This window comes from Lentinula edodes, assembly GCF_021015755.1.
Source record: "Lentinula edodes strain Le(Bin) 0899 ss11 chromosome Unknown C8R40scaffold_32, whole genome shotgun sequence".
In the NCBI taxonomy this organism is placed as follows: Eukaryota; Fungi; Basidiomycota; class Agaricomycetes; order Agaricales; family Omphalotaceae; genus Lentinula; species Lentinula edodes.
The window spans coordinates 25,397-43,908 of NW_025764338.1; the positions used below are offsets into that span (position 1 = coordinate 25,397).

Consider the following 18,512-nt stretch of genomic DNA (forward strand, 5'->3'; position numbering starts at 1 on the left):
TCTCACCTTGGTCTTATTTGCTCTATCATGTCGTTGATCCACAGTGCAGATATCGCTCAAACTTCATTCAAAACTATTCCTATCATGTGCACTAGCAATTTACCCTCGAAGACAGAAAATGTCGCTCACGTAGACAAATGACGTTGTAGTGACCTCTCTCATATAATCAGTAACGGGGCCGACATTTCAGTCCGACGCGCTTTAGCTACGGAGATTCGAAATGCTTGCATCAACGTAGGCTTCTTCTACGGTACATAGAGCCTCTTCAATCGCACCAAGTGACCTCTCTGATTAATATTGATAGTCGCCAACCACGGTGTTCCCCAGACGCTTATCGAAGACTTTGTATCACAGTCGAAGGAGTTCTTTGCCCTACCTTTGGAATCAAAACTGAAGGAAAGCTTGCACCTCTTGTTATGACCTACTGCGAAACCTTTACTTACCATGACGTAGATTGAAAACAAAACAACACCTAACATGATGGGATATTCAGCTTTGCTCAGTGGTAACAACGATCCTAATGGCGGGGGTGATTTTCAAGAGGGATTCGAGTTCACTGGGGAGCCCTTGAATCTTCTGGATCATGATGTGGTCTCCGAAAATGGCCATAGCATTGGACTCAATACTTGGCCTCCTGAACTACCCAAATTTCGAGAGGCCGCACTTCGCTATTAGTTAAAGATTTCCATCGAATTCATAATTTCAGATTCACAGACTAATCCACGATACCATTAGCGAAGCAGTGGCAAATATTGGGAAAGTGTTATTCCCGATCTTTGCTCTTGCGCTAGATTTAGAAGAAGATTTTTTCGAAGAAAAGGTGGTTCCTCCTGGTTCCGTCCGCTCCCTGACCTAAATATTTCGTCTCAGACGAACAATGCTGCTGCGCTCATGCGTACCCTCCGCTATCCACCGCAAGAAGACGTAACGGACGATCACATTATCGGCATTGGCGCCCATAGCGAGTAAGTATTTCAATCTATCTTTTCGCAACTCATAAAGTGATGTCCATAAGCTGGGAGGTCTGTGTCTTGCCAAGGTTTAGCATTCTGACCTCGACGTAGTCTAATCTTCAACATAAGTGTTTCACAATCCTCTGGCAGGAACCGGGTATTCAGGCGTTGCAAGTCCTCAACTCTGAAAAAGAGTGGATCAATGCTCCCCCAATTCCGGGTCAGTCTTGTAAATTACGTTTGTCTACTTCATTTGACCTGTTTATATTCTTTGTGTTTAGGAACTTTTGTTATCAAGTTGGTCTTCCGCCACTGTACGATATACCATTAATTTTTTTCTCGTAGTCTAGGTGATCAATTTGCTCGATGGACAAGTACGTGCACATGCATTTTGAATTTTCGAATTTTTTTCCGCTGATTTGGATCTCCAGATGGTATCTTCAAGTCCACCGTACATCGTGCTATCAATAGAAGCGGTGTATGCCGATATTCCATACCATTGTTTGTGGGTGCCAACTGGGATGCCAAACTGGAAGTAAGCCATTCATACATATTCTTATTTATCGGTATGAGCCTTCATATCGATGTGCACACAGCCCATTCCTGGTTGCGTATCCCCCGACCGACCTCTTCAATACGAGATCATCACAGCAGGAGAATATGTGAAGACCAAGTTAGCAGAGACGTATAGTCACTGAAGTAGGGTGTTGTATTTTAATATCTACCAGTCTATGGCTTTTGCCTATACATGAGGTAGTGAGTGAGTGCCATCATACAGATGATGGTGCATATAAGTATTGCATGCATTGACTACCTTTGGGGCTTGGAGTTAGCCTACAGATGGAGGTCTGCCAACTGACTCCATGGCTTGACAGACTCTGAGTCCTAGGCCTGACCAAGTGCCCATGATGTGCGGTGATACCCCAATCTGTAGGAATGTAACCAAATAATAACATCATGAGTGACAAGCATACTATCTCCTTGAGAGGCAGGAAAGATGGTTAAAACCATGTGGGACACAGTTCCCCATGATCAGCTGTAAAATCCCGCTCCCCGGGACAACTCGTGAAAATATACGTTGGTTACAAATCTTGGACATGAGAGTCTGGACTCCAGCTAAGAGAAAACCAGATTCACTTAATGAGACGTCCTTGAGTAAGGGAGTGACAAAAAGGGTGAATCAAAATCAGAGGATGCGCCAGGCGCGACGATGACCGGCCTGAGTGACTGTCCGTGACCGCGGTAATCATTGATCACCGGCACCTCCGTCGCCGCTTTATCATGCCGCTCCAACTTATGTCGTAATCACTGATCACTGGGGTCGACAATTCCTACAAACTTCATCTAAAATGGCTTCCAAGTACTTATGCATTCGTTTTACATTGAGTGAAGAAATATAACCATCGTGTCACAGGTCTCTTGCTTCATGTATCTTCTGCAAGATCATCAAAGGTATGCATGTTAATCTCACCGAACTTTGAACCTTAGGCTTGAACTAAGTGATTTGTCTTTGGTTGTAGGCGAGATACCGAGCTTTAAACTCATTGAAACAGACCTCTCGTTCGTGTCATGAATGCCATGATTCTGAGCATGGTTTCTGACTAAACCATTTTTACAGCTACTCGTTCCTCGACGTTGGTCCTATCGCCATTGTGAGTGGGCGCTCCTAGCACGTTGTTTGTCAAACACGCTCAATTCATGTCAAAGGGACACTCAATGGTCATTCCGAAATGTGAGCCGTCCTCGCTTCATCATCTAATCAGACTCACCCCAATCACTTCCTTATCATTACTCTCAGACCATGCTGCCAAGATGCACGAACTTCCAGACGAATATCTTGCGGACGCTCTGCCAATCGCAAAAAAGATTGCGCTTGCACAAGGTGCAGAGAATTACAACATTCTACAGAATAATGGAGCCCTGGCCCATCAGGTGAGTTCGACTTCAAACATTGTTACAGATCACATTTGCCCGGTTTATATATGTTCGAGCATTCAGGTCGTCCAACACGTTCATTTCCACGTCATCCCAAAGCCCAATGAAGAAGAGGGTTTAATTGTCGGTTGGCCCGCCAAGGAAGTTCCAAAGGAAGAATTACAAAAGGTGTATGAAGAGCTGAAAGGAAAACTGTGATCGGAAAACGGAGTATTAAGGAAATTTTGAATAACGTGCCGGTTATATCCCTTCCTTTCCTCTCCTGTGCGCTTTTGTAGGGGTTCGTGTTTCGAATAGCGATGTGCCGCCGTGCGATCTTATGCAGTGTTGTCATCTGTTGTCATATGGGCTGCCCCCAAGCCAAGACTTTTCGACTGTTCACCACAATTTTGCTCGTAAAGTTGTATAGTCCTCTCGAGTTTACACTGCTGCCACTAGACTCCTGTAACTTCGAGTCCTGTGTCGCCTCTCCTGCACAATAGCAGTGTGGTGGCATGTCTCACTGGTATGCACACTTTTTAGTAGATTGTTCACGGATATCTGTGGTTATCTCTTGGCTGATGATTCAACTGATGCAGATTGTATAGCCAAGGTTGTTCATTTCACTCTCGCTTCGGGATATATCCGAAAGGAGGGAATTCGTGAGTTGAAATTTGGATACTTGCCTATACTTACTCGAGTATAAGTATGGGACAGCTCTTGGAGTATGGTCTGATTGGCGGGCCCAACACGTTTCTTTCTTAACATTGGCGGGCCCAACACGTTTCTTTCTTAACATCCACATACTAACACATTCTTCTCCTTTAAAACGTCTTCCACTTGGAAGCACATCATTTTTGAATCACCTTACCACAAAGTGGTTTCATATCCACATCCCACGCAACGTCCTTCATCTCATCTTCTGCAAATATGTCCGAGAAGCAGCGAGTTGGCACCCTGGCGCGCAGAATCCATGGCTGGTCCTGGCAAGCGGTGAGTAGCGCATCCACACCTGTAGTTATGGTTCTGCTGTTTGACCATCCCGACACAGTTTCCAATCGGTATGGGTACTGGAGCAGTCTATGTGACGCTTTCCGGACTCAAAGAGCACTCACCAACACTCACTACCGTCGAGACCATATTCTATTTCTTGAACATTTCGTTGTTCATCCTCAACACCACTACTCTCATGACGCAAGCAATACGTGAGCATTATATTTTCATCTGAAGGAGGATCTAAAAGGAATGCCTGAAGTATTTCCAAGGCAAGCATGGAGGCTGATCAACGACCCTGTGAAAGGAATATTTGTGCCACTCGTCGTAAGTGTTGAACTCCGTACTTTATCTACATACAGGTCTGAGTCGCCATCCGTAGGTCCTTTCATTTGCAACCATTATCATTGGCACCATAAACTATGCTGTACCCCCAGGTTATGTTAGTCCGGGCTTCATCTACGTCCTGTTCTGGTATGTCTACTAGTCTCATTTCGGAGGCTTGAAATCATATATTGTCGTTCGACAGGATTTATGTCGCCTTCGCCTGTTTAACTTGTCTACCTATGCTAATGATTTGGTTCAACCAACCACACGATCTGGCTACTTTCACTCCTGCTTACGCCTTCTTGATTTTCCCGATGGTATGTCATCCCTCCGTCCAAACAATGAAGAGCTGATCTCTGTACACAGATGCTTGTGGGAGTCGTCGCCTTCAATGTGTTGAAAGTAATGAACCCTGCGGATACCCGAGCAGTCGGAGTTCTCGTTTTGGGCTATTTCTTTCAGGGTAATTTTTAGCTCCTTGGCTCGGTCCAAAATTCATAACGGTTTCCTCAGGAATTGGATTTTTTATGACCTTCTTCTACCTTTGCATTTACATCATTCGCATTATGTCCGTAAGTATGTTTTCAAACACCCTTCAACTTCGTTATATCTACGGCGACTTTACCTAGACCGGCTTCCTCGATGGTCATCAGGCAAATGGAGCCTTTGTGGCATGCGGTAAGTCCTGAATTTCCCTGGTAAAATCGATGGGACTCAGTCATCAAACTATAGGTCCACCTGGATTTACTGCACTTGCACTGTGAGTCATACATTGTAGTCAATGGCTCCGAGTTGCTTACCCCCAATCGCAGACTCAACCTAGGAGATCATGCAAGAAAAATGTGCGTAAAAATCCCACCTCCCAATGCTTCCTTGACATTCCGAATAGTCTCGCTGCCCATGGCCTTATTACTCCAACTGCAGGGGACATTTGGTATGCCAGCAGTGTTCTGTCAGCGCTGATGCTCTACGGATTGGCTGTATTCCTCTTTGTCTTCGGAGTTCTGCCCTACTGGTTCAAAGTCCATAAACACCTTAAAGAAATACTTGGCTGCTGGGCACTGACCTTTCCGTAAGTTATGTTCAGTCATCATTCCTCAAACCGTAACCCAAACAACTTCACAGAAACGTTGGGTGGATTTCGACCACACGAGTCCTTGGTGACGTCCTCCACATTCCTGGACTATATGACGTCCATTTAGTCATGACAATCCTAATGTGTTTAACGTGGGCGGTTCTGTTTATACTGACTGTCGCCGCTTTTTGGAAAGGATTGATCTTCTATTCCCAAGATGACGATGTCCTCAAGGACCTTCGTCAGGACAATGATTCTACACTCTCCTATTCAACTGCATCTACAGCGGTCTAGGTCTCATGCCGACCGACCACTTTTCTTTCTTGTAATTACTTTCATGAACGACCATGATCATAGTAGTAGATAAAGCCGACCTTTATTATTGCCTCCTACATATGTAGGAGATCTCTAGAGTATCAAGTACTCAATGCCGCTCTTTCGAAACATAATTTGGACTGTTTCCTATCCGGATCCTCTCTGAATGAATACACACATGTGCAATACAGCATGTATGGCGGCAATAGATTGCGATGCATTTTTTCTGGATACATAGCTGGTTCTGAGGCCCGGCGCTCAAATGGTATATCCATGTTGAAACATCGACCAAATGTATATGTATACATAGTCAGTCGAGAAAACCACATAAGATTTTACCGCATACATAGTTATGTTCAAGGCTGAAGTTGGCTGCTTGTTAGCGCGCAGACCTGTGAACGGTAATATAACGGTACTACCGACGTTGAGTCAAAATTCGGGGCCGATACTTATGAGGCTCAGGTGCTCAGGGTTCAGGGTGCTGCGATTTACACAGTAAACTGCCCATGATACTGTGCCACAGTTAAATTCACAGAAGGGAAAATTGACTCGGGACCAAGGATAGACAATTTATAAGAGATTTGCGATAATCCCAATTTCAACGCGTCAAAAATGACATCCAAAGTTCCAGCTAGTACATCCAGCACCTCTCTCGTATCTAACGCGAACACCATCTCTTCGAGGGTGCCTTTGAATCCCCGCCAGACACCACAGAAAGATTACGCAGCCGCGTTCGGGGACCTTCAATCCCGATACGGTGTTGCTGCTAGCCATAACCCTATCTCCACCCCCGTGGTGAAGAAGAAGCAGGCGAAAGACTCCACACAGGCATTGGCGGCCCAGAGCGCACCAGGAACGTCGGAGGGGGCACCTAGTGATGGCTCGACTGGCCGTTTCGATGGTCCTTCACCAGATGGGCTGAAGAACAAGAAACGTGGTATCTCGAGGTTTTTTCCTTGGATAGGTTTGATCATTTTCATGTGGGTAAACGATATAGTGCTCATGACAATTAGGCAAATGAAGGCACGCCGTTTTGGATGAATTGAACGGCGCTTGCGCTACTACTGATCAGCTACTGATCATGATTGGAGGATTTTAGCTGTAGAGGAAAATATAGGAATGGAAGATAAATGGATGCAATGCAATTTCAACCTGATTTACAGCTTGAAAGTGATATAGGGCGACCTGCTTCGGTGCCTCCGAGTTACACCGAGAGCTTACATGAAATCTTCTTCCAACTCTCTACCGGTTTTCCTAGCTCCAATCGCAGGCTCATCGTCGTCTTCGCCGTCATTATATTCTCCATTGAACAGAGAGTCGTAAGACCGAGCAGCTTTTTCAACTTCTCTAGCCCGAGCAAGTTCCAATTCTGCCTTTTTCTGTAGATCGGTGAACAATAGCTGCTGACCGGAAGTGAATTAATTGCACACCTTCTCGGCGACAGCAGCTCTGCGAATAGCCGATTCCTTCTTGATTCTATCTATTCGTTCCTGTTCGTGATCCACTTGTCGCTCGATCTTGGTTTTATTTAACCGATTGACGATGGGATTTTCGCGCTTGACGGCATGTACTGGAAAGTAGATGCATAGTATTCAGCATTGTCGAATAAGGTCATTACGGTGGCCCACAGGTCCTATACTGACCACGTTTCACCTATCATCAAGACTTGCACCAATAAGCCATGTTTGCCAACTTCCGAGCCTTGAGAAAGTTCACCCGTTTGTCATTGTGAAATGTCACCTGTCCCACAGCCATATCTCCTGTTTTCTAAACTGCATTCGTTCAACGAACTGAACAGGGAACGAATCAGAAACGCACCTTCAAATTATCTGCTGGGGTGTAGATGATGGTCAAATTATCCTTTTTGTTTCCTGACGAATCATGATTTTAGTTTCTGGAGGACTAGTCGTCAAAGACTCAGACGGACCCTCGATAGAATTGGCCTTGACTAGTTGTGCACAGTCTATTAACAGGACTTCTGGTATAGCTTCCCAGGACATTGGCTCGGGCATTCGGAGGTATACGTGAGCAGAGGAAAGTTTGTCCACATGAAACCAAACGTCCTGTGGCCAGGCGTACTTGATGAGCTCTTCGTCTAAACAGAATGGGAGTCATGATATAAGAAATTCAACCATGAAATTTCTCGTACTTTCGACTTTATCGCGGCCCATATAGATAGTAGCAGCAGGGGAAACAACTTAATATTCGATGTTAGAGTGTGGGCGAATGGCCTAAACGGCGGGTCTATACCTGCGGACGTGAAGAACAGGACCATAACAGTGGCAGCTAGTGGCAGGCGGTGGTATAAGGTCAAATGTCACACCGGTCACACCAGTAAGCACGGCCGGCAGGTGCGCAGTGAATTTTTATACTACGATACATACACAAAATCGAAAACAGATCGAGAAGCAATTTCAAAACATTAATCATACATTCAAGCACAAACCGAAGGCGAAGAGAATAGACGAAAATATAATGAAGCTAGCTATGTGAGAGAGATTGAGCTGAAAGCTAGAGTGCGTGAGGGGACACTGAAAAATGCTGATAAATGCGGGCAAAAATGGGAATTCACGAAGCGTCAGACCCTGGGATTCAGAAAAATGGATCTCGGGATATGGAGCTAGGGAGGCGCAAATTTAAAGGAGGAGGGAGAACCAATTGTGATGGCATCGCGGATTCCTGTGGTAAATAGTGATCATACGATCTATTTAGTGTGTGCTGGGGGTGGTGTAGCAGGACGTTCAGGGAACGGGGGGGCTGGAGGCACGGAGTCCCGACGAAGGCCGAGTGAATATGCCGGTAGTATACGAGGGTCATAACGAGGAAGAGTATCCACCCTTGTAAGTGGGATCTGGCTCGGGACAGGCTGCATTTGTAAGCCATCATCATTATTATTATCTTCACTACGATAAGGCGCGCGCGTGGTGGATACGTTCGTAGACATACGTCGGCGATAAAATTTGCATCCCGAAGCTGCAAGAAATAATGACACAGCAAAGATGGAAATGCCTGATAGAGCGTCTAATGAGTTAGGAAGCGATATAGGCAAACGATCACGACGTACAGAGACCGACCACCATCGCAGAGAGTACCTGATGACTAAGACCAGTATTGGAAGTTGGATCCACGGCGGCAGAGCGAGGTAAAGGAGAAGCGCAAACCGCGTAGGTTAAGATTAAAAAGTCGAGGATGAAAGATGAACTGGAAATCATCGGAAAACGTGAGTCTCAAGAAGGACAATGTCGAATAGATGTCAACAACAAAGGTGGAAAAGGACAGACTGTGATGGTGCGGATTAAAGACGAGGTGATTGCGAAGAAATAGGTGTTGAGCAAGAGCAATGCTGTGCAATGGTCTATGACGATGGAAGCTGAGGACGGGAGTGTCCAGGTAAGAGATCGTAAATGATTTGGTGACTCTATCCTATCGAGAATGAGAAAGCTGAGAAACGAGACGATCCTTATATGTGGACACTGATTTTCAGCCACATAAATGAGTCAAAGAGTTCTCCGAACCTGTCTAATTACTTGCCGGGGGGCACCTATTTAAAGTTCAGACGAGGTCCCCTTCCGTAGTACCATCCAGTGCAAAGATTCCACTGACATGTTCTCTCGAAAGTGCAAACACCGTTAGCGGGTAGATGAAGCTCTGGGGAAAGATGAAACAAGATCAATTCACATCATAGAAGCATGTTGCATTTGCGCTAAGATGATACCCTTGGTAAGATATCATCCTGTACAATCAAGGCGCTTAACAAGACTCTTTGTTTGAATGCACGTGGAGCGTTGGCATCGCAAAGCCCTATTTCTTCTGCCCGAACGATTTTTGAATAGCAATCCAGCGTTTCCGATGAAGAGTGCAAAGGTAAGGTGAACAAATTATTAAGAGCGGAGGAGGAGTAAGAGGCACGAAAAACTGGTCATAACCCTAACCTAGACTGTGAGATCTTGAAACTCGATTTCCGATTTGTTTCCGAAGTCTCAGGCCTCAGCGCTCACCAACATTCACCGCAGCTCACCCCTGTTCCTGCTCTCTAAATTTTCTGAACTTCTTTTCCCTGTTTTATCCATCCGTCGTCGGAATAGCTCTCGATATCATTTGATAGCTCCGTCAGGATTGATTATAACAGCTTTGCCCTACGTAGATCTCGATCGAGGAAAATCATATTCATAATTTCGAAAGAGATTCCGCAAAAGCTTCAGAATTTATACACAACAAGAGATACATACTATACAAAACTAAGTTCTTCCCGATCATACATCGTTCGTCTTTCATAGTGATGATCCTTTTCCCCTTTCTAAAAATCTACTTTGGTCAAGATTTGGTCCGCTCTGCCCAGAACGTCAGCGACGCCTTTCAATCCAGCTTGAGCGAGCGAGATATCTAAATCAGCAAGAATAATTTTGATAACCTGTTCCACCCCTTCTTGTCCGGCTATAGCTGCGCCGTACACCCAAGGTCTGCCGACTAACAATCTCGCCGTAAGTTGAAGAGGAATTTCATGAGCGATGACAAGAACTCACGAAGCACGGCTTGGGCGCCGAGAGCCATAGCTTTGATGATATCACTCCCGGTTCGAATTCCAGAATCAAACATGATAGTAAATTTTCCTGATTTCTGGGCTGCTCTGACCTTTTCGGATTTCATGATGCTCTCTAAAGCATAGATCGAAGGAATCGCGCCATCGAGCTGTCTACCACCTATTAAAGGGTTCAATTCATCAGCGTAATAGTGAAAATCAGAGTTTAACTTGATCCTACCGTGATTCGATACAACAATACCATCTACTCCGATATCAATAGCTTTCTCAGCGTCCTTAAAAAAGAAAAATCATTAGACAGCGTGCCGAAAATGGAATAATGAAAATCACGTACTTCTACATGCTGTATTCCCTTCAGGATCAGCGGCCCCTCCCAATTATCTCTGAGAGGTTTGACGTCCTCCCACGAGCGATAAAATCCAAAATTGGCCTCTGCGAGCCAAGCATATCCCAACTGGGCGGCATCTTTTGCTGTTGGGTCCCCGTCAACAAGGAGCTTTTGTTTGGTCACAGCATCGTAAGGGAATTCCGGTATCTCATCGGCGATAGGCTTCTTCCCAAGTCTAGCCATGAAAACAGGATCAGAACTTCCTACCTGGGTCCCCACTCCGTGACCGAATGGTAGGTACGATCTTTCCAGATCGTGCGGTCTCCATCCCAAAGACATCGTATCGAGGGTCACGACAAGCCCAGTAAAGCCATTTTCCTTTGCTCTCTTCAACAGAGAAAACGTTACTTCTTCGTGTCTCGGCCTTGGGAGAATCAAAATTCATCAATCAAGGCATCGATAGAATCCAAAATAACGTACCAATAAAGCTGATACCAACGTGGACCATTGCCGCTAGCCTGAGCAACTTGCTCGATACTCCGAGTCGATGCTGAACTCATAACAAAGGGTACACCAAGCTTGGCGGCAGCTTTAGCAGGTGCATATTCGCCTTCGGCAGTGAAGGTCCCTTGAACTCCCACAGGTCCAAGTATCAGAGGACTGGGGTAAGTTACACCGAACAAGGTGACCTAGACAAAGGCGTCAAGAAATTGTTAAGCCCATAACAGGTGTGTAACAAACATACCCTAAGGTCCCGATTATTACAAGGAACAAGCATGCGCGGAATGATTCGAAACTTGTTCAACGCGATAGTGTTTCCAGTATAGGTTGACCAAGTTCCCGCACTTCCTCCGGAATAAAGGAACGCTCCTGAGTTTTAATGTGAGAACATGGCAAAAAAGGATGAGAGCTGTGATGTCTTACCCGGAAGGTCTTTAAGCTTTTCGATGGCCTTCTTCTCAATCTCCTCGAAAACGACAGTTCCAAGAGGCTCAGGTCCCTTTCCATTCAAGTATATTTCTCGCATATATGTTCCCCATTGAGGAATAACATCAGAGGATGTGTTAGACATGTCAAAGCCACAGAGAAGCACTGAAGGACTTGAAAGTGGTAAACTTGCTGGATAGCTGGGAGGATCTGATATGGAAATGGATGCATTAAATATGGATGTCACTTGATGGCGAATACGATCATTTGTCGGCTCTCTTGGTATCCGGGTACTTTAACTGGGGCCCAACATAAAAGATTTGGTTGAACTCGGGCTAGAATCTGTTACTTATTTGTGTACTACGAGGCCTTCAGCGTGGCGATCGCCTTATGAAAGGATAAGAAATAATATGTACTCAGATGTACTCTCAATGATCACCGTCTCACCGGCCCCAGTGAACCAGACTCCGTAGCGCTTATTTGTTGATGAGGCACATGGCCAAGTTGAACTTCCGATCGGCACCTTCGAATCTTCGATACTCATTATCACTCCACATCGATTACGCACACATTCCCTCTGTTTAGTGTTATGCCATGCATGAAATGCAGTGGCCCCCCTCCACAATAATTTACTGAACACATATACGCTGAACTATTGAAATATACCTAACTCAACCTTTCCTCAATTCTCGAGGCGGAATCTTGCATCATACCGGGTTTGTCAACGTCAACTGGGTTGTGAAGCTCATTGCACTTTCCCGATAATTGTCCAAGGAAAGCGTCAACGGAATCAGACCATCGTTGAACTGTAACATGTTAGGGGAACCAGTTGTATATTGTGGCCACTCAATTCCAGTGTTGCCGTTAGGATCGAGGGTTGCAGCAAAGCGGATGAGATAGTCCGCCATGTCTCCCCCTCCGTAAACGTTCAAAATGTCGGTGCCGTGGGCCTTTAGTAAATTTCAGTAAATAGAGAGAGACACCTCGTGTGAAGACTTACTGAACCCAGAACCGGTAAGTCCTTGAGTCGTTTGTTTACTTTTGGAGAAGTGCCAATCATTTCGACTTAGAACGGCCAACTGTGATTCAATGACACTCACTGAATGACCAAATGGGCTGCTTCCCGCTGAGACTTTGCAGGAAGAATCGACGAGGAGCTTGGAACACGGCATCCCCCTGGAATGCAGCGATTCTCTTGAACTCTGGAGTGATCGCGTTCAAAATCCCAGTGTCGAAGGGGGAGCCTTCTGTAATATCTGCTGGGTATTCCGTCAACAATTCTGCCAAGTCCGAATCTGATATATTCGGGAGGAAAATTGTCTGTACGTAGGTGGCGATATCAGATTGTGTCCTGATAGATTTAAGCTGAGCGTTCTGCAAGAATTACCGGCGAAATACGAAACTTACGTGACATTCAAACTTGCAAGAGAGAAAAGGGTTCCTTCGTCATCACAATCGCCTTCAATCCAAAATTAATAGTGGATAAAATGAACCTAGTAGACCATTGCTCACCGCTGACAATTGGGATAGCAGACACTTGGCCCTGCTGTACCAGCTTTTGAGGGTCATCAGTCAAAAAGACACCATCTGCACGGGGAAGCCATGCAAGATTCAGAGACTGGAACACAGCTATAGCTGGATAGTTCTGATTTACGAAGGTCGCGACTGACCTGATACGCGAAGATACCCGGAGAGGCATCCACTGCAGCTTTGAGCACCGTGTAGTCAACGCCTCTGAGACAATCCAATGTATCACTAGATTCAGAACAGCCAGTAGCTTCGACTAATGTATCGTAATCTAGGTTTCGAGTCAGTGAACAGACACTGCGAGGAATGTAGACTCAGTACAAGCTTGACCGTCGGTAATGTCCCCCACCGGTATAGGGGAGCCAGATTGCATGAAAGCTGCACGAAATAGTCCTTCCGTATTACCACCATTGCTCACCATATGCAGTGATGCTGAAATTGCACCTGCGCTTTCCCCCCAGCTTGATCATAGATTGCGTCTATCGTCAGCTAAAAAAGCAACAGAGGTAAAGCGTGTATCTGATTCTCACATGGTAACTTTTGTCGGATCTCCACCAAACGCCCCTATGTACTTTTGGACCCATCTAAACGCCTCCCGTTCTAGTAAAAACATGATTAGTGTCTGGATTTTTAGGACAGGGTCATCAAAAAAGCAACCCACGATCTTGAAGACCAAGATTTCCGACCCCAGCATCCTTAACTTCTTGACTAGATAAAAATCCAAAAGCTTCAAGACACGTTAGTATCGCAAAAGTACGTTAGACTCATATTGACCTGTGACCCGATAGTTCATAGAAACATAGATTACAGGTTCATCGAGTTCAATGGAACGTTCAACGATACTGGTTCCATCGTACCTATTGGCAATTGAATGTGTACGATGCTCTCCGATGGTCGAATGATATACGACTTACATTTGTGGACCCCCGAGCTCAAACCCGCCTTGGAAGGTTAAGTAAGTCCAACCGTGTGGATATACAATATGACTATAGGAATACCTCCGAATATCCACTGTGAGGAAGCATTAGTTTGCACGAAAATGGTGCTATATCAATTAAATTTGAATATACACACCACAAGGACAGGCAGCTTCGACGAGGTTGTAGCGGAGGCAGGTTTAATCACGTTGATCGTTAGACAATCCTCGTCGTCTGGGAATACAAAACCATAAATGCTGTTCACGATGAAGTCTATCGTTTCCGCTGCGAGTCCTGTCAGGATTGGAAGGTCGATGGTTTGTTGAGGGCACGCAGGCCCCATTGCCGTGGCCGAGAATGATGCATTGTAAGATGGAACGGGCTGCGGAAGATTGAACCGAAGGGGACCGGTGCTGTACTACAAGTTAGCATAGTCAATATTATAGTAGTGGGATGAAATCATCGTACGGAGGTTGAGCGAAGGGTATTCCCAGGAATTCTTGAGTATTGCCTGATGTTACTCCAGTGACTACAGCGGAATCAAGAGTGACGGTGGGTCCTGCCAAGGGACTAGCGAAGACACACGCTTGCAAGACAAGAGCAATGATCTCGAGGCTCAACATAGCTGTGAATCCCCTGGGAGCCTGAAAGGCTAGTGAAGATGACATGTTATAAAAACAAGGACGGTCCTGTTATATGCTGGTAAACAGCCAGGACCCTGTACCTTGTTAAAACCTTGTCAAAGCTTCTCATGATATTGAAAACAACTTGAATGTAGACGTGTCATAGGACAGACTTTTATCTTGACTCTAAGATGGCCATTTTATTTCCATAGCAATGATCCGTGCGATGCACGTTGAACAGCTCAGTTCAGCTCAGGGGTCGCATTCTGTCGCATTGCTCCCTTCTCGCTCTTCTGGCTCCCTTTGCCTGTGTACGTGAGGCTGAGTGAGCATCCCAAATTGAGCGGCACAAGGTTTGTTATTAGCCATCCAGTTCAAGGTTTTCTCGTGCAAGTATGAAAGAGAATCTACCAATGGAAAAATAAGTATGAGCCTCTGTACTAGTAGGAACGCGACGGCCGGCGTAATGGTTGACCATTACATAAGCATCCAATTTCCGTGGGGTCGGGTGCACCTCTACCCCACATTTATATGATAACCACCCCACGGGGCAAAGACTTGCATGGAACTCTTTTCTTTTCTATTCCTCTCTTTTTCCTCCTTGTGTTACTTTTCATTGGCTCTCAATTTCGGAGTTACAAGCGCTCCGCAACGTTCATAAAACGGTATTGCAAAGCCATATGCAGATGAGAAGAAATAACAGAAGATCAACAGAAAAAGTGACTGTGATTTAACAAATTGGCTAAAAGTATCAGAGAAATTGATGGTTAGACAAACACATGCCAATGGGGTCCCTGACCAGTAACAATAACTTTGAATAAACCCGTTTTCTTGTCATTGCAATATTTGCACAACCACCAAGAGACCAAACCAAAACATCACGTCGCCAGCTGAGAACCTTCGAGGCGATGCGGCACTCGTTTGTTGGGCGGGCGAAGAGGTGCTGGTAGTACTACTTCCTACAATCTGAGCGGAGACCAACACGTCAGGACACTGAGGGGCGACCAAGACGTCTCCATAATTGCTTGCAATCCACAAAGCGACACCGTTAGTCCATCCGAAACCGGCCTAAAAAATGATTGTAAGGATGAACGACATCTCTTTGGCAAGGGAAACGCACTTGAACCGTGTATTCACCTGATTACAGATTGAATAAGTGATCAAAGTTGTCAATTACTAAAGCTTACCTCCGCTCCCGGAGGAGTCGATGTCGGTAGTAGAAAACTTCTCGAACATCTGTTGGACAAGATATATTAAGACCCTTCGGATTTCTTGGATGGAAGCCTACATTTCCGGTGTTGTTCACACTTTGTGTGACATTGAGTTCAGCATCTGATAACCTTGGAAGGAGACCAGAGATGGACCCTCCTGTAGCATGCCTATTGAGAAGAGATCTTGAGTGACATCACAGGTCCACTAGTTGCACAAGATACTAACCAGCTACACAATGCACTCGCAATATAACGATTTGCCACCATTCTCTGGAGTGCCCGTCCCCACCCCTCACCATCCGTTGCATTTCCGCCATTTACCACTGTTCCATTCAGCGCATTGATATCGGCAGAACTGCCAGTCTGGCTTGCATTAACTCCGGGCATTACCGGCTGGCCGAAGAGCTGGGACTCGGCCAAGTCGAGCTGGCCTGCAGGTACGAGGTCGAAAGAGGATTGGTTTCCGGAGAGAGCAGAGAGGGACGTCGAGGTGATATTGGATGGAAGTTCATTGAGAGCGGACAGTAAAATCATTATCAAGTTCGGCCAACTGTTGGGGCTATCCCTGTAAGCGGCGAGCAATCAATTATACATCATGGTCATGTTGCAACGAGATGATCACTAACCATTGCAAGCCGGTTTCGAGGAATGTCGTAGGGAAGCTACCATTGTAACGATTCAAGACCATGTTCACCGCAGAAAAGGCCTTGAAAGCATTCGTTTCATTACTAAGGACTTCATCTGGGATGATCCCTGACCAGTACGGATACCATGTGGCACTTGAGAAGACATTATTCCTCGAGTTCGTGCGAAGGCTGAAATCGTAGAAGGAAAGCTGAACGAAAATGAATAAAGAGTAAACTCCAGAAGATGGTTGATTGACCGGCATACCTTTGTTGAATTCCAAAATAGATCAAGGATCCCCTCCCGGATCAAAGAGGCTTGGCTGAGATGAGAATTAGCAGCGGTGCTGTTGGAACCATACAGGTTAGCAAGAAGGACGTGATTTTTGTCTGTACAGAAAAATCAGGGTAGATAGCTTGCCATAACGGTTATCAACTTACACAATATACTGTTAAGATCGATAGGGATGGTCTCGCGTACAACCAAAGTGGTAAGGTCCCCGTTACCTGGAGCAGGAGAGGCAAGATATCTGGAGCAGTAATCCCAGCCTACGGAGGGTCAGAAGGTCAGAAGGTGCTTGCATCATATAGAAGTAATGGTTAACTGACCCGTCTCAGCACCACTGGCTAATTCGGCGTACAAATCTGATAGTTCAGACGTGGAAAGGTTCAAACCGGATCCATGGGCAGTCTCATAATCTGATGAGGTAGCGTTCAAGAACTGCTTGATTATCCGAAGTACAAAACTGAACGAAGGAACGAACCGGTTAGGTACGATTCAGGACGAGGAGCGGTGTTATTGACGGCGTAGCGTGCCATCGCGTAAGTTTGATTCGTGTAAGGACTTGTCACATTCACGGTGCGGTTGTTCTGCCACCATTGAAGCTCTTTCTACAAGCGGATCAATATCTACATCGAATGGGCATATATAAAAGACTCACCTCCGCGAGAGGCAGAGCACGTTCAAGTATAGATTGATCATTTGTAACCGTAACGTAGCGTGATAGCATCTTGTAAGAAACTTATTATAATGGTAGTACAAATGCAAACATTCACTCACCTGGATGAAAAGCGGAGGTTGAGATCGATTTAGGTCTGCAAAGACGGATCAGTAATTCCGGGTTAGATCCCAAAGTAGATGATAACTGACAGTAGATGCGTCCTCCGTTGGGAATGAATCCAAAAAGTTCTAGCTCGTCCATGAAGTTTTGGAGCGTAGAATTAACAATGTCGTAAAGTTCAGACTGGAGCAGACCTTCGATGATCCAATAACTGTCCCAGTAATACTGCTCGCGGAATCGACCGCCTATAAGCCTGGATGAGACGTGATATTTAAAGAGTAATATAAATGCTCACCTGGAATAACGAAGGTATGATTTAAGGCTATCAATGTACTTTCGCAACTTCCACTAGAGCCGGTAGGACAGAGAGCAGAAGCATTCGTGGATCTGATCAACTGAGACCAATAACCGTGCACAGTCTGGGACCAAGCCTTGAGCAATGGATCTGTGACATTCCCAAGGAAGCCCGGGTTTTGAGGAAAGTCGGATAACACTAGAGCTTCGAGCTCAAGTCCTTCTCCGCCAAAATTCGTGTCGACGAATTGTTCAACATCACCCTCCGTGATGTCCTGAGTTTGAAGCTGTTGAAAGTTGGCCAAAACGTTCGCGGAGGAGTTGCTGGTTGGCTGTCAATAGTCAACATGACGGCATTGCGATAATTGACGCGTCGTACCTTGTCCACAAAAGTTTTGGGATCTGTCCATAGGCCGGCATCGTTCACCGTTTGCAGGACCTACAAAATCTGTCACGTTGGGAACAGTCGAAGAACGGTAAACATACAGCGCCAGCACAGAAAATTTGAGATGGACACCAGTCTTGTACTGGAGGTAAAGGGTACTGGGAAGGTATCGAAGCACTCAACGAAGCTGTTGGGCTTGCGATGGAAGTCGTGACTGATATTTGCGAGACCGACGTGCTCGCTGCGGGAATGGCATATAGACGTCGCGCACAGAGGGCAAGAGCAAAAATTTTAGTGAACATCGTGCCCGGAGTCGGGAACAACAAAATCATACTGCTTGCCGCCCCACTTTATACCCCACCGCACCCCAGACATGTATTGAAAATAACGGTGGTCGGATGACCGAAATGCGCGAATTATGACTTTAAGCGCCAGTGATGTCAATGTGCGCTTGATATCCTTATCACAGAATCTTCGAGGCTTTGTGTCCAAAAAATAG

General features: G+C 45.7%; 10 protein-coding genes across 10 annotated transcripts; 4 read left to right on the plus strand and 6 right to left on the minus strand.

The window, feature by feature from the left end:
* Nucleotide 1: 1 nt before the first annotated feature.
* Nucleotides 2–1,691, plus strand: C8R40DRAFT_1117400 (uncharacterized protein). Its single transcript, XM_046228655.1, has 12 exons — nucleotides 2–86; nucleotides 150–250; nucleotides 305–396; nucleotides 454–674; nucleotides 736–820; nucleotides 871–965; nucleotides 1,016–1,022; nucleotides 1,083–1,173; nucleotides 1,235–1,250; nucleotides 1,299–1,327; nucleotides 1,385–1,488; nucleotides 1,550–1,691. Exons 1-12 carry the CDS (start codon nucleotides 28–30, stop codon nucleotides 1,649–1,651), a joined length of 1,002 nt encoding a protein of 333 aa, XP_046083347.1. The 5' UTR covers nucleotides 2–27; the 3' UTR covers nucleotides 1,652–1,691.
* Nucleotides 1,692–2,245: 554 nt separating this feature from the next.
* Nucleotides 2,246–3,517, plus strand: C8R40DRAFT_491414 (HIT-like domain-containing protein). Its single transcript, XM_046235236.1, has 8 exons — nucleotides 2,246–2,313; nucleotides 2,368–2,405; nucleotides 2,474–2,513; nucleotides 2,572–2,605; nucleotides 2,661–2,685; nucleotides 2,752–2,885; nucleotides 2,952–3,393; nucleotides 3,467–3,517. The coding sequence occupies exons 1-7, from the start codon at nucleotides 2,303–2,305 to the stop codon at nucleotides 3,084–3,086; spliced, it is 417 nt and encodes a 138-aa protein (XP_046083348.1). The 5' UTR covers nucleotides 2,246–2,302; the 3' UTR covers nucleotides 3,087–3,393; nucleotides 3,467–3,517.
* A 280-nt stretch (nucleotides 3,518–3,797) lies between these two features.
* C8R40DRAFT_1052968 (voltage-dependent anion channel) lies at nucleotides 3,798–5,556 on the plus strand (the record flags this gene model as incomplete). The annotated part of the gene is made up of 12 exons (XM_046224801.1): nucleotides 3,798–3,860; nucleotides 3,919–4,072; nucleotides 4,123–4,187; nucleotides 4,243–4,334; nucleotides 4,390–4,504; nucleotides 4,554–4,650; nucleotides 4,701–4,759; nucleotides 4,817–4,865; nucleotides 4,920–4,947; nucleotides 5,000–5,029; nucleotides 5,077–5,259; nucleotides 5,313–5,556. The coding sequence occupies 12 exons, from the start codon at nucleotides 3,798–3,800 to the stop codon at nucleotides 5,554–5,556; spliced, it is 1,179 nt and encodes a 392-aa protein (XP_046083349.1).
* A 633-nt stretch (nucleotides 5,557–6,189) lies between these two features.
* On the plus strand, nucleotides 6,190–6,676 carry C8R40DRAFT_1173670 (uncharacterized protein; the record flags this gene model as incomplete). The annotated part of the gene is made up of 2 exons (XM_046232055.1): nucleotides 6,190–6,557; nucleotides 6,601–6,676. 2 exons carry the CDS (start codon nucleotides 6,190–6,192, stop codon nucleotides 6,674–6,676), a joined length of 444 nt encoding a protein of 147 aa, XP_046083350.1.
* Nucleotides 6,677–6,794: 118 nt separating this feature from the next.
* On the minus strand, nucleotides 6,795–7,852 carry C8R40DRAFT_1052655 (cytoplasmic protein; the record flags this gene model as incomplete). The annotated part of the gene is made up of 8 exons (XM_046224775.1): nucleotides 6,795–6,956; nucleotides 7,008–7,147; nucleotides 7,221–7,230; nucleotides 7,294–7,344; nucleotides 7,396–7,448; nucleotides 7,505–7,672; nucleotides 7,727–7,774; nucleotides 7,828–7,852. The coding sequence occupies 8 exons, from the start codon at nucleotides 7,850–7,852 to the stop codon at nucleotides 6,795–6,797; spliced, it is 657 nt and encodes a 218-aa protein (XP_046083351.1).
* Nucleotides 7,853–8,281: 429 nt separating this feature from the next.
* On the minus strand, nucleotides 8,282–8,789 carry C8R40DRAFT_1173672 (uncharacterized protein; the record flags this gene model as incomplete). The annotated part of the gene is made up of 2 exons (XM_046232056.1): nucleotides 8,282–8,586; nucleotides 8,642–8,789. The coding sequence occupies 2 exons, from the start codon at nucleotides 8,787–8,789 to the stop codon at nucleotides 8,282–8,284; spliced, it is 453 nt and encodes a 150-aa protein (XP_046083352.1).
* Nucleotides 8,790–9,560: 771 nt separating this feature from the next.
* C8R40DRAFT_1117446 (oxidoreductase) lies at nucleotides 9,561–11,638 on the minus strand. Its single transcript, XM_046228656.1, has 7 exons — nucleotides 11,370–11,638; nucleotides 11,191–11,315; nucleotides 10,926–11,134; nucleotides 10,452–10,869; nucleotides 10,338–10,392; nucleotides 10,101–10,277; nucleotides 9,561–10,044 (listed from the first exon to the last, which is right to left on the minus strand). The coding sequence occupies exons 1-7, from the start codon at nucleotides 11,515–11,517 to the stop codon at nucleotides 9,875–9,877; spliced, it is 1,302 nt and encodes a 433-aa protein (XP_046083353.1). The 5' UTR covers nucleotides 11,518–11,638; the 3' UTR covers nucleotides 9,561–9,874.
* A 172-nt stretch (nucleotides 11,639–11,810) lies between these two features.
* On the minus strand, nucleotides 11,811–14,299 carry C8R40DRAFT_1117449 (carotenoid ester lipase precursor). Its single transcript, XM_046228657.1, has 13 exons — nucleotides 13,974–14,299; nucleotides 13,898–13,910; nucleotides 13,814–13,841; nucleotides 13,674–13,756; nucleotides 13,561–13,626; nucleotides 13,430–13,499; nucleotides 13,221–13,360; nucleotides 13,043–13,170; nucleotides 12,885–12,990; nucleotides 12,780–12,831; nucleotides 12,473–12,723; nucleotides 12,373–12,410; nucleotides 11,811–12,322 (listed from the first exon to the last, which is right to left on the minus strand). The coding sequence occupies exons 1-13, from the start codon at nucleotides 14,157–14,159 to the stop codon at nucleotides 12,080–12,082; spliced, it is 1,404 nt and encodes a 467-aa protein (XP_046083354.1). The 5' UTR covers nucleotides 14,160–14,299; the 3' UTR covers nucleotides 11,811–12,079.
* C8R40DRAFT_492363 (uncharacterized protein) lies at nucleotides 14,164–14,576 on the minus strand. Its single transcript, XM_046235238.1, has one exon. The coding sequence runs from the start codon at nucleotides 14,482–14,484 to the stop codon at nucleotides 14,257–14,259; it is 228 nt and encodes a 75-aa protein (XP_046083355.1). The 5' UTR covers nucleotides 14,485–14,576; the 3' UTR covers nucleotides 14,164–14,256.
* A 583-nt stretch (nucleotides 14,577–15,159) lies between these two features.
* On the minus strand, nucleotides 15,160–18,315 carry C8R40DRAFT_1204355 (glycoside hydrolase family 37 protein; the record flags this gene model as incomplete). The annotated part of the gene is made up of 16 exons (XM_046233142.1): nucleotides 15,160–15,507; nucleotides 15,560–15,576; nucleotides 15,627–15,675; nucleotides 15,728–15,818; nucleotides 15,877–16,215; nucleotides 16,277–16,485; nucleotides 16,542–16,663; nucleotides 16,715–16,822; nucleotides 16,883–16,972; nucleotides 17,038–17,160; nucleotides 17,211–17,283; nucleotides 17,334–17,368; nucleotides 17,424–17,579; nucleotides 17,630–17,960; nucleotides 18,008–18,067; nucleotides 18,115–18,315. The coding sequence occupies 16 exons, from the start codon at nucleotides 18,313–18,315 to the stop codon at nucleotides 15,274–15,276; spliced, it is 2,238 nt and encodes a 745-aa protein (XP_046083356.1). The 3' UTR covers nucleotides 15,160–15,273.
* Between the last annotated feature and the right edge of the window lie 197 nt (nucleotides 18,316–18,512).